We start from the raw sequence: 13591 nt of genomic DNA on the forward strand, positions 1-13591 counted from the left end.
TATAGTAAAGTAACTAAAGGTTTATTAGCTAAGAAAAGGTTAGGAGAGTCAGAGAGGTTAAAGCAGGTAAAATATATGTATACAGGTGAGTCATAGTCCATAATTCCAAATGGTAGCAGAGATGTAGTAGTCTGCCAGTTTCCCAAAAGTTTCTCAGGGCTATCTAGAATAACGCTGGGGATCTCCACCCTGGGGAGGACCGGCTACCCTGTGTGTTCCTCTTGTCCAGATGTGTGTGTTGTCACTGCATACATTGGAGACATTGCATCTCCCATTAGTGAGAGAGGGTCACTGTGTGTTCCCCAGTAGATTCCTGGGGGCTTTGATGCCTGCTGTCAGGATCACCGAGCTAGAGACTCTGCACGTTCTGTAATCTGCTATCAGGCTTGTCCCCCTGGAGATCCGCCCCACAAGCAGTTGTAGATCCACAGCTCCTGCTCTAAGCTTGAGGGCTGCTGCCCAGAAAATGGTACCCTGAAAAGTGGATGGACACTCATTTCATTTCCTGCTGCCAGCTATACAAGCAAGGCAGCAGAAATAGAGTTTGTGGCATGTAGCCCTGAACTGATCTCATGGGGCTGCTCAAGAAGTTGAGCTAATCAAGGGAGCTGATATATTTAAATGAGCAGATCTGACAGATTCTAGGCAGTTGAGGACAGTCCTGACTCCCAACTCCTCCCTTAACCCCCCAACTCTCCCCGACAGCGCAGGTCAGTGTGATACCATGACGGAGTTCCCACAGAATCCTTTTCTTTCCTGCTATTGGAGTGCTGGTTCAGCGAACAAAGTGGTTCAGACCATGTAATGTCCTTGAAGTGCATTTAAAGATTAATGTCTGACAAATGAGATTAAAATCCAAAAAAGGAGATGGAGGAGGAGGGGACCCCTAGACAAAGAGCTATAGGTTTGAGCAAGCATAGCTATAGATACATATTTCAGGGTCAACATTGGAAGAGCTCTTTCACCAAAGCCCTAGTCTGATGCCTCTTTCAGAACTAAAATGGTGTGTTTATCTAAGCCATGGAGATGTAATTTCAGTTCATGCTCTGTTAGCACAACTAATCCTTTCACTGACGTTTCAGTTTAGGCCAGTGCAGTCAATGGACTGATTGTGCGAAGTGAAACATACATGCACAGTAGTGTTTTATGTACTACATCCTACCACTTCCTGCCCTCACCTCACTGCCCACTCCCTTCTTGCAATCCTTTGGCCACATATGTCGTAGAGTTAAAAATGCCCAAATGAATTTCCGGGCCTTGAATAGCTCCCTTGCATTTCAGGAGACCTGTTTTCACAGCGCATCTGTAAGAAGCAGCTGTGCTACAGTCTTTTGCAGAACAAAAGGCAGATTGAAGAGGCAGGCAGTTGACAAATGTGAAAGGAATGAGGAGGTGTTACCATGTTGACAGCACCTAATACAATATGTGCCTTTCCAGTGTGGGTGATGGGAAGTTACTTAAAGAAGAGATGATTATGGCCAAGTAAGGATTAGCTGGAGCTGAGTCAGATGCTATTGAGAAAAGGCAAAGGACAGTTTGATCCACAAGCTCCTTTCTGCACTCTCTTCCTGCTGCTCTGAATATTTTCATCATTTGCAACCATTCTCCATTGAAATCACTGGCATTTTGTGGGAAATCTTATGAATATTTTATCAGCAGTTGAGTGTAACTGAAAAAATAGAGCAGTATTTTTATAACTTTCCCCAACCCTTTCCCCCAAAACAAACCTGCATGCCTAAGTGATACACACAGCTGTACAATACAGATAAAAACTAAAGGGCCAGTCATTTCACTGGAGAATTGCTGCTGCATAAGGCACCAGGAACAATAGAGAGATGGAAAACCAAGGTTCAGACCACACAAAGCTTTTGTGTATTTGCTTTGTGGCTGTGCTTGCAAGACAATTTTGCAACCTTCTCATTTGCTTTCTATCCAGGAATGATAATGTGGGAGATGGCTTGAGCAAACTATTCACAAACTCAGCCTGCTGAAATTCATCTTGAACCTACAAGCTTCTTCCTCCCATTATTTAAGAGAAGAATGTGTGTAACTAGCTCTTTTGGTTGACTGTAGCTAGGTAATTTGATTGGCAGGAGCCTTTTGGAGTTTTTTTCCCCCCACCTTTCTCTGCTGGCATCTTCCGGGCATATCACACTTGATCCATTCCCAATGTCCCCATGGGCACCTTGATCCCTCCTATTCTCTGTCTGTAGCAAACAGTTTAGTTTCCTGAGGACTGAAATGTTTTGGTCTAACTAAAGCTTAATACATAGGGATATCAGGATGAAAAGTAAATCAACTGTGATATGCAAGAAGTCAGACTAAATGATCTGATAGTCCCTTCAGTCTTCAACTCTGTGAGATTTGAAACTTGCGTTCACAGCTTTTTACTCATTGTCCCTTAAAGACTGTTCCTTCTTCCTTGTCCCGCCCCCCTCCATCGCATGTAGTAGCCTGATACCAAGCCTGTTGAAGTCGATAGAAAGAACCCCATTATTTACAATGGGCTTTGGGTCAAGACCTAGCAATGGCCCCAGAAGTTCTATGATTTTCATTGATTAAATGTATTTTTCTAAGGGCCTGTCATTGTGGGGATATTTGTAGCTGCTATACTGAAGCAGCTGCATGTAACTGAAGACCATGTCACAAGGCAGACATACAAGGGGTAGCGTTCAGGCTAACTTTGATTTAATAACTTCTAAGAGCTTAACAATGCAAATTTAGAGTGGAATTTTCAATAGCTCTGCTCCCAGGGAAGACAATGGTGAAATACTTCAGTAGGAGAAGAGTTGGGCCAACATTGAGTGATTTTGAAGGTCCCATCAATAATCTTCTCTTAACATAGTTTTTTGTATGGCATTTCCTAGGATTATGTTCTAAAAGAACAAAAAATAATCAAAAGATTCTTCCGTTATTTACCTAGACAGTTTTCTTTAGACATTACAGAATGCCAAAAGTGAAACTGGGGCTGCAAGCTATGCTGCTGAAAATGTTTATGTAACCTGCAGATAAAATCTGTCCATAAGTATCACAGTAGGGACTGCAGGGCTGAGTCCCTTTGAAAATGTTAATTAGGAACCTGTATGGGAGCTAAGCGTGCCGATTGTGGGTGCTGAGGACTTGAAAATCTGAGTTTGTGTTCTTTTGAAAATCTGGCCATGGGATGGCTACTGCAGACTTCCTCAAGTGTTTATAAGGTTTAGTAGACTTTTAAGCCCAGACCTGTTGTCCATAGTCAATGGGCTTGTCTACATGGCACAGCAGTGTGCACTACGGGGTGTGATTTTTAAAGAGGACCAACGCTTTGCACACTAACTGGCCTGTGCAGACCCTGGAAGCGTGCAGGAAAAATTCCCTAGTGTGCTTTAACTGGGACTACTCACATGCCTAAAGTTTCATAGAGATTAAAGCCAGAGTGATCTTATTAGCTCATCTACTCCGACCTCCTGCACATCACAGCCCATTACATTTCACCCTGCTAACCCTGTGTTGAGCCCCATGACTTCGGTTAAACTAAAGCATTTTAGTCTTCAGGAGACTGAATTGTTTGTGTGTCACAGACTGAGAACAGGAGAGACCAAGGTGCCACCAGTACCCAAGGCCCCTGTACAGCAGGGAACTCATTAGACCTACCCAGATAATCCTAGCAGGCCATCCGTGCCCCATGCTGCAGAGGAGGTGGGGGGAGGGGAAATCCCAAGATACCACATGGGTATGTGCTTTCTGGTGCCAGAGTTATAGCACCCTCCCCGATGAGGCATCCTCCAAAGCTGAAGAGTACTTCACAACATTCTACGCTGCTGAGGTAGCTCTAAAACGCATAGTAGGAAACGCCACTGCCCATGCATGCATTTACAACCCTCGTCACTTCTCGACCTCTGCCCAGATTGTGTGGAGTATGGATCCATAACTGGTCTTTGTCACTTGTCTTTCAGGTCACCCTTTGCCGACTGCCGCAAGCTGATCAGATAGCCATGGGAATGACTGTGGGGAGTGGCAGGTGTCCCTCAGCACACTGCTTCTCCTTTGTAGCTGGGTTCTTAGCACTGCCAAGTACGCGTGAGGCTGTGCCTGATGCCCGAGCTGGGCATGCACTTTAGAAGGAAACTGCGAGACCTGCTTGTGCACACACATGCGTCTGTTTAGGGGCCCAGTTCGCACACACACACTGATATAGGTGCTGACGTACCCACACCTGCTCCTGGAGGGATGATGGTTCGACGAGGACTGAGTGCCTGGCTCCCTCGGGTGGTTGTTCTGCTTGTAGTCCTCTGTTCTGCTGTGTCTGTCCTCTATATGCTGGCCTGTACACCTAAGGGCACCGATGAGCAGCTTGCATTCCCCAGGGCCAACAGCCCGACGGGAAAGGAGGGGTATCAGGCCATCCTGCAGGAGCAGGAGGAGCAGCACCGCAATTACATCAATAGCCTCAAGAAGCAAATTGCGCAGCTGAAGGACGAGCTGCAGGCGCGGAGCGAGCAGCTGAAGAGCCTGCAGGACCACTACACTGTCTCGCTGGGCCTGGGGCTGGAGCACAGCAGCCCAGAGAAGACCCGCACCGAGCTGCTGGAGTTCCTGCACGCCCAAATTGACAAAGCTGAGGTGCATGCCGGTGCCAAGTTACCCACGGAGTACGCAGCGGTGCCCTTTGAGAGCTTCACCCTGCAGAAGGTGTACCAGCTGGAGATGGGGCTGACGCGCCACCCAGAGGAGAAACCCGTGAGGAAGGACAAGCGGGACGAGTTGGCAGAGGCTATTGAGTTGGCACTGGAGACTTTAAACAGCCCCGGCAGTGACAGCAACACTCGTCATCCCATGTATGCAGCCTCTGACTTCATAGAAGGTTTGTACCTGTAGGAACAGGACTCCTTGTTAATGAAGGAGTTTGATGCTGGCGAAAGTCTCTGGTGTTACCATCTTGGTGTCTGCCCATCCTCTGTCTGTCCACAGAACACCTGTACTTCAGGCAGCTTAGACACTGCTTCCCAGTGCTATCCCCAGCCAAAGTGCCTCACCCCTGACCTGAAGGAGCTCCCTCTAGAGATCATGGGTAATGTAAAGGGCATTTCTACTAGGAAAGGTGACTTCATAAAAAGTGCACCTTTCTCCCCAATCACAGATCTGCGGGCTGTGTGCATGCACAGGCTTTTACTCCTGCTAGCACTTCAGAGCCAACGCAGCATGGGAGAGTGAGCTGGACTCTCCTGGCTTGTATGTAATCAGTAATGGATTGATGCCGTACAGGGGCCTCAGGTATTGGTGGCACTTTGGTCTCTCCTGTTCTCTCTCTCTGGCACACAAACAATTCAGTCTCATGAAGACTAAAATACGTTAGTTGAACCAAAGTCATTGGGCTCAACACAGGGTTAGTTTCAGAGTTCAAGGCCAGGAGGGACCACCAGATTCTCTAGCCTGACCTTCTGTACATCACAGGCCACCAGCACCTGCACAGTAAACCCAACAACTGAAAATGAGACCCACAGGAGTCTAGACTATTATGTGCCACAGGCAGAGAATAGGAGGGACCAAGATACACCAGTGCCCAAGGCCACATCTATGGCAGAGAATTAAGAGAGATATACCCTAATGGTCCTGGTGAGTGACCTGCACCCCACACGGCAATGGAAGGCAAAAATCCCCACCCAGAACCTTGCAACCTGACTACAAATGTCAGGTATGGGTGACAGTTCTCAGGAAACTCAGGACTGAGAGTCACCCTGTTAGTCACGGTCGAGTGTAAGTGATTGTTTCCCTCTATTCAGCATTGGTGAGACCACATCTGAAGTATTGTGTCCACTTTTGGGCCCCCCACTACAGAAAGGATGTGGACAAATTGGAAAGAGTCCAGCAGAGGGCAATGAAAATGATAAGGGGCTGGAGCACATGATTTATGAGGAGGGGCTGTGGGAACTGGGCTTCTTTAGTCTGCAGAAGAGAAGAATGAGGGGCGATTTCATAGCAGCCTTCAACTACCAGAAAGGGGGTTCCAGGGAGGATGGAACTAGTCTGTTCTCAGTGGTGGCAGATGACAGAACTAGGAGAAATGGTCTCAAGTTGCAGTGGGGGAGGTCTAGGTTGTGATATTAGGAAAAGTTTTTTCACTAGGAGGGAGGTGAAGCACTGAAGTGGGTTACCTAGGGAGGTGGTGGAACCTCCATCCTTAGAGGTTTTTAAGGTGCGGCTTGATGAAGCCCTGGTTGGGGTGCTTTAGTTGGGGTTGGTCCTGCTTTGAGCAGGGGGCTGGACTAGATGACCGCCTGAGGTCCCTCCCAACCCTAATATTCTATGATACCCTCTGCCTCTAGTGAGAGGGACTCTTGCATGTGCCTAGCTGGGTGTCACCACCCGCCATTCAGTTCTCAAGCACTCTTCTCTGGGCCGTGCCTGCTCTGTCATTCATTGCCTTACAGGTTAGCAATAGATGCATTCCAGTCCCTAAGTCCCTTTCAAGCATTCTCCAGCCCCGACACTGACTGCTCACAGAAATCCCAGGTTCTGTACCCCCAAAGGAGCAGTGTACCCGAGTTTACCAGTTTTACCTTAAATCCCTGGTCCTGTATAACATGCAGCACTTGTGGTGAAACAAAAGGGTTATTTAAGAAAGGATAGGGAGATAGTGATGGAAACTAAGAGTTGCAATACAGAACAAAATAATAAAATGTGAAGCTAGTTCTACTCTCTTTAATACTCATTCACCTTTTCTGTTGAATAAAGTAGGTTCTCCCCAAAGTTCATCTGTGGCAGAGCTCGCTGGTTTCACAAGAACCAGGATCCAATTTTTCATGAGAACACCCCCGCTCCTCAAACTGTCTCCTCAGTGAAAGGATAGAGTGCCTTCAGCCCTCTGTGTTATACTGAAGCAGTCTTTTGTCTTTATTCACAGACAGGGCCAACCCCTGTGTGTTATGTTCCTTTTTAACCTCCAAGAGTTTTGATTGTTTGCAGCTGTCTCTGCTATTTTTTCATTGACAGTCTTAAAATGGAGCAAGGCTAGACAACTGAGCCTTGCATTGCATCACCGTGTAAACAGGGAGGGGTGACAGCCCCCTCCTGCTCGAATGGGCCATCACTGAGACATATTATCCCTTTGTAACTAACTTCCACTCCAAGTCCATAAAGCATACTTTCCATATAGTTATATTGTTCCTTAATTTCATACATCTCATAATGATTATGATTTTGATAAGTCACAAACTTTCTGTAGATACCTTACATATTACTCTTTATGGGTAAATGTCATGCAAGGTGTAGCGAGTTTGTCAGGTCTGACGAGAGAGTTGTTTTGCAAAAAACAAGGGACCCTTTGCCCAGGATCCTCGGTGTCACACTCAGGTTGGCTGGGGAAACAACCAGACTCGTTCAGGTCGGGCGGGCTCTCATCCTTCTGCCTGTGGGGCAGTGGCTACGTGGCCTGCTCCCACTGGCCACTGTCACCTCGCTGTGCTCTGTGTGCTGTGGAGTGAGTGTGCCAAGGAGTCCCAGCTCTTCTCACTGTGCTGTTCACATGCAGCACAGCCACCACAGCGCTGACCCCCCAGGCAGGAGAAGGAGAGCAGAGTTGGAGTGATCCACCCCGTCTTCTGTGTTCTGGCTGTCAGAGATTTAGGGTTGCACCAAGCATGGGATTGTGTCCCATTCCATCTTGGTTAATATCCATTGATGGACCTATCTTCTATGAATATAACTAGTTCTTTTTTGAACCCAGTTATGCTTTTGGCCTTCACAATATCCTCTGGCAATGAGTTCAACAGGTTAACTGTACCTTGTGTGGAAAAGTACTTCCTCTTGTTTGTATTAAACCTACTGCCTTTTAATTTCATTGGGTGACCCCTATTTTTTGTATTGTGGGAAAGGATAAATAACACTTCTCTGTTCATTTTCCCACACCATTCATGAATTTATAGAAGGGCCCTGAAGGCAAATAAAAGATCTGTGGCTAATGTGCCAAGTCCATTCCCCAGCCATTAGGTTTGCTCTCTTGGGTCATTTAAAAATAGGGTGTGACTTTTGCAGCTGTGGTTTAATCTCAAGGATAGATACTGCTTATGGAGAGTGGGATCCAACTAGCATGACTAGACCTGGTCATTACTAGAAATTACTGGGCTCTATAGGTGTATTTTGACAGTATATAGAGATCCAACCAGTTTTTGCTGTAGTGAGTGCCTGCAGACAGCAACACACAGCACATGTAAACACACAGATGTCCTTGCATGTATTTGGGTTCTTTGTCAGACTCCTTTCTGTCTGTGCACAGTTGAACACTTTCCATCATCTGGAGTAACTCTACTTGGATACACTATCAATTTTCTTTTTTGATTGCATCTCTTTCTGTATTTTAGGATGGCATTTTAGGCCTCTCTACACTACAGACGCAGCCATGTGGGGGGAGCTGCTTGTAACTGGTCAGGTTACCCTGCAAAAGCATTATTCTGTTCTCCGATGCAGATGGCATCTAGTCAGTTTTGAGAATCAGGCTGAAGTGGGGGCCTGGGTAGGTCCCATCTACACTGAAAACCAGAACCCGGTTCTTACTCATGCTCTCCTTTCCTTCGTGCCAAATCCTAGTCTCTTATACACTGTCCCAAACTTGGAGTCACCCCATTGCAGTCAGTGGAGTTACTCCAGCTTTACACTGATGTAAGTGACAGCAGACTCTTGTCCCCTACTGATGAACTTTGCTGGAGCATGCGTGAATGTGTCAGAGGGGCGTGCAGAGCAGCCCCCGTTCCGTGGTGCACTCACCCAATTGGAAAGTCTATAGCAATAGCACAGCATATCTCAGTACAGGGAGTCTCACCTGTAAAGATCTAGAGCCATGTTCTAGGGTGTGCTGCAGCCAGCTGCGTGTCACTGTGTGTTATGTTGACCATGATATACAGTAGAAAAAAAAAAAAGAGTCGGCAGTGCTAGAAAGCAGCATCAACACTGGTAATACAATAGCCCTGGATTCACTTTATTCATGCGTCTGCATTCTGCTTTTTCTGTTTGATGCCAGCATCTGTAAAGGAGATTTAAGCTGCAAGACTAATTAATCCACCTGAATTTAAGATAAAGGAGGAAATTTGTCTCCTTGCTTTTCTGGTGTTTCTGCTGCAGCTGACGTTTGGAGAGAGTGCTCTATGCCTGCCTTTTCCAAAATGACCACTCTTATTCACTGCATCTTACAGGACAGTAATGCAAATTCAGGAGCAGCTTTGTGGGGTCCCTGCTTCTCTGCTGAATATCTTATGAACCCTGTAGCCTTTGGATATTAAGGGATGCTTTCTTCATCTGATATCAATTTACAAAGGCAGGGCTAACACATTCTTTGGGATGGTGGAGACAAAGCATCTGTGCTTTAGTCATTGGTCAGTCGCTACTTTCCTTCCATTGTGTCACTGGTGGTGATGATATAAAGAGTGGAAAGGGAGGCAATGGCACCTGACCAGAGCAAGAGCTCTCTTAGGCCTCACTGGTGGCATTTTGGCCCAGCCCATTGTAAAGGGCATTGAGGGGCTGCACGAACTTCTGGGGCAGAACTTATCACTAAGGCTGTGTCTACACTTACGATGGGATGTAGCATTACAGGCATTACATGCCGCAGTAAAAGAAGGCTGAGCCCATACTTATCACTGCGGTGTGTAGCTACATGTCACAGTGAAAGCCTCCGGTAGCAGGGAACCTTTCCCCACTGCAAGAACCTTTCCCTGCTGCCTCCCCACTGCTGGAGCCTTTCACCACTGCTGCGCTCCCCACCCCCCCAGCCAGAGCCTTTTCCCATTGCCAGTGTCTTCCACTGGAATGGGGAAAGACTCCAGGAGTGGGTAGGCAGCGAGATGCTACCCTGCTAAAAGCAACAGTGTAGATGTGGGAGGCACTGCTTGGGCATGTAGAGTACTGTGTAGGCTATATCCCCTGGAGTTCAAACATGTAGGTCACTCTGCTCTACTCTAGTTGCCTAAGCCATAAATCCCTGTCTACACTGCTATTTATACCCAGGCTAGCTGGGAGTGCAGTGTCTGTACTCTACATGCCGCTATACGTGTAGACGTACCTTGGGTTACTTGTTTCTCACCCTGTACCCTCCAGATCCCTAGCCTATTATTTTTATGATATAAAAATATATTATGATGATTTATTCTTTGTATAGGCATAATGCCTAGGAGCTCCAGCTATGGACCAGGATTCCACTGTGCTAGGTGCTGTATGAACAATCAATATGAACTATGTATGAACTATCAGTAATATGGTTCTTGCGTTGCACATGAGATAACATGTAGACAAAGAGAAACCAAGAGCCTTTGAACAGAAAAGAGCCCACAACATAAATCTCGGGATAGACTAGAACAAACCATCATGAAAATGTTTTGCCAAAAAGCACTATCGGAATAAAAATTCAGACTGGCCATTAGAGATAATCCAGGTACTGGGCCAGAGTCTCCACTGGTGTGAACAGGTGCAGCTCCACTCCGTCTTGGGAGCCAGACCCATGTGTGCCAGCTGAGGGTCAGTTTATGGCCATGTCACACCCCGAATTCCAGAGCGTGTGACAGCTGCAGGGGAGCTGCCCTGTGTTGGGGTGGGGGAGATGATTATTAATGATTTATTATTTATTTGTGTTACCAGAACACCCAGCAGTTCTAGGCCTGGGGCATGACCCCATCGTGCTATGCGCTATAGAAACACAGGACAAAGAGATGGTAGCGGCCACTGGCTCCCTGAAGTCACCTCAGTGGGTCAAGGACACTTCTGGAGTGTAAGTGAAACTCAGGCAGGCCTAGGCCTTGTGTTGGCTCCCTGCTTGCAGGGGGATTTCCCCCTGTGGGCAGTGTCATATTTGGTTGCTGAGGTTTTGCTTGGCTCCTATGCAGGCTGTGCAAGATCAGGGAGGCTCCCTCTTCTCCACTGCAGAAGGGCAGAGCAGACTCGAACCCATGGCAAGTAACAGGGGAGCACCTGTACTGGTAGCACCATTCATTGTCCTCTAAGCCATGAATGAGCCTATGGGGCAGACCATTTATCAGTGCCAGGAGCCGAGAGGTGAAAAACTTCCTCTTCTCCCATAAGTGCCTAGCAAGACAGCAGCATGCTTAGCTGCATCTACAGCACCAAATCACTGCTCCAGGTCAGTTCTGGCCTGGCTTGGCAGCACAAATAGAGCCCTCTGGGCTGATTGAGGAGCATGTTTGTATGCAGAACTACTTGGAAAGTCCCTGACATCTCATCTCTCTGGAGCTCTTGTTTTTTCATCATTTGAGAACGAAAAAAATGCAATTCAAGCCACCCAAAAATCAATGGTCCTAGATCTATTAAAGGGGAAGGGAAGGCGGGGACCTGGTGTGCCACTTTTCCATTTCAAGTGCCGATTGGAGTGCCTTGCTACAGAACTTGATTTGGAGGCAGCAGACCTTGCAGGTGCTGCAACCCACAGGAGACTTCCATAACCAGCTAGATTCACTGGTACATTCCCGCTGCCCTGTGCCACTCTGGCCGCACAAAGCAGGGGTAAACCCAGCTTAAGTGGCTTGTTAAATCGCTGCTTTGTGTCTGGAGCACTGCAAAGCAGCTGGAGCTTGCCAGTGAATCTGGCCCACTGTTGCACTGATAGTAACAACACTTAATGCTTCTCCTCTTCAAACTGCTTTAAAAACACCAAGGGGAATGGACCATCTCAACACCCTCTGGGGCAGGGTAGGTGGGGTTATTTTCCCTGTCTGACAGCTGGGCAAATGGAGGCAGAGTGTTCAACGTGCCCAAGGCAGCAAGGTGAATGGGTGTCATCTCCAGGAGTAGAATTCAGGAGTTCCTGAGTCTGACTTTTGCTCTCAGGCTTCTGGACACCACGAGTGAAATCCTGGCCCCATTGAAGTCACTGGGAATTTCGCCATTTGTTTCAGTAAGCTGGGATTTCACCCCTTGACTTTCTCTCTGGTTATGTAGGCCCAGATTCAGAAAAGCATATGCTTAAATCCTACTGACTTAGGTGCTTTGCTGAATCTGGGCCTTAACGACACATCAGAGGATCTAAAGAAACTTTGATTCATTGACTCTTCTTGGCTATTTTTACAGCTGGTATCTGTCACCTCTGTTGGCCACACGAGACCCAATCAACAATTTACAGCAATTGGTTGTCTTGTGCGGTGAATGGTGATAACTTCTTCAGGAAGTTTGTCCCTCACAGTTCATTCCATCTCCTCTCTTTCATATTTCACTTGCTGTTACTGAAGGAGGGCTTTTGTCCAAGCAGCTCATTAAATTACAGCATTTGAGGGAAATGTTTCTGCTGCATGACTTGGATGTTTTAAAATAAATGGACTACAGCCTCCTCCTCAGAGCCTAGACAGAACCTCTTGTGTTTGGAATCTGAATGCAACACTACATCCTCGTGTTTCTGGGTTAAACTCCTTCTCTGCAGCTTTGCTATAGCACGAGAATACTCTCCAAAATTCCAGACAGTTTAACTTCAGTAGCAATATTTGGCAGGGGTTGGAATTTTCCATTTTTCTTGTTCAAAAATGAAAGAGAGCCACACCTCCTCTCTTCTGCTACTAATTTAGCCCTGGTGTTGCTGTCTGCTAGACTCATCTTCTCACACAGGGACTCGTGCTGTCTGCTTATTATAATTCTCTTTTTCTCTTATGTTCATTCTTTTTCTGCCACGTTTTGGAATGCTAAGAGGCAACAGTGAAAGCTACTGTATGGATCATAAACCTTTAATGCGTGTCGCGTAAGTATGCAATGGCATCTTCCCATAGGGCCATTGTGAATCCAGTCAATATGAGTTAATGAGAAACCTATTGCTCAATACGGCAGGGCAAAATTCAGGGCAGTTTGTTAATTTGCGCAATGGGTAGTGAAGCTGAAAATATTTATAAAACATTCACCTTTCTGGAGAAAGCAGCTGAGAATAGCAATGACACCATCCTGAAACAGTGTGAGTGCTTTGGTCCAAAAGAAAAAGTACTAACTCACTGGACTTTTATCAAAGGGGGCAGAGACCCACAAACAGCCTGGCGCCCCTTAAAGATGCGCTTTCTGAACAAGCAGGGCATTGTGACTTTGGTCTCAGTCAGAAAGGACATAAGTGATAATTTTAGTAGTCGGGATTTTAAACAAGAAAGTCTCAGGCAAGTTAGATTAACATCTGAGTTCACTCTAGAACAAGTAGCATGGCAGTATGAGCTAATGAAAATGCATCACAAACACCCTGGAACTCTTATAAAGGAAAAGGAGTGAGTTTCTGCCTGAAGGGAGTGGAATCTTCGCTGACTAAGGCCTGGTCTATACTAGATACTTTTGTTGACCAAAGTCAGCTTTTTGCACAAAACAGTGGTGGTGTACACATTGCAATCCCCCCTCTCCCCCTCCCCCCCCCCCCCACTGGCCCAACTCCCCTCATTTTGTGACAAAATAAAACCAAACTTTTAGCGACATGGCAGTAAAGGGTAGGCTGGGTCTCCCAGGATCACTATGGGCATTTCAACATCCCACCATTGGAATCTTTTGGTCTGGAAAGAAAGTCCCTGCTTGCAGATTTCAGAACAGGCCAATGTTCCTGAATATGCGTGCATCATGCACCTTCCCTGACCAACCGGCACTGATGTCCGCGAAA

The 13591-nt window shown here is 46.7% G+C and overlaps 1 protein-coding gene across 5 annotated transcripts in view; it reads left to right on the forward strand.

Annotated features, from left to right (window-relative positions):
- The window catches only part of CSGALNACT1 (chondroitin sulfate N-acetylgalactosaminyltransferase 1), an 84102-nt gene that overhangs the window by 38430 nt on the left and 32081 nt on the right, over positions 1 to 13591 (forward strand). For all 5 annotated transcript variants that reach the window (XM_067556953.1, XM_067556952.1, XM_067556955.1 and 2 more), the window contains exon 2: positions 3936 to 4843. In XM_067556953.1, the coding sequence (XP_067413054.1) occupies positions 4210 to 4843 (634 nt within the window). In that variant the 5' untranslated portion in view covers positions 3936 to 4209. The remainder of the gene's footprint in view (positions 1 to 3935; positions 4844 to 13591) is intronic.

Source organism: Emydura macquarii, unplaced genomic scaffold (genome assembly GCF_026122565.2).
Source record: "Emydura macquarii macquarii isolate MOO-44397 ecotype Brisbane River unplaced genomic scaffold, CSIRO-AGI_Emac_v2 contig_1790, whole genome shotgun sequence".
NCBI classification, from domain to species: domain Eukaryota; kingdom Metazoa; phylum Chordata; order Testudines; family Chelidae; genus Emydura; species Emydura macquarii.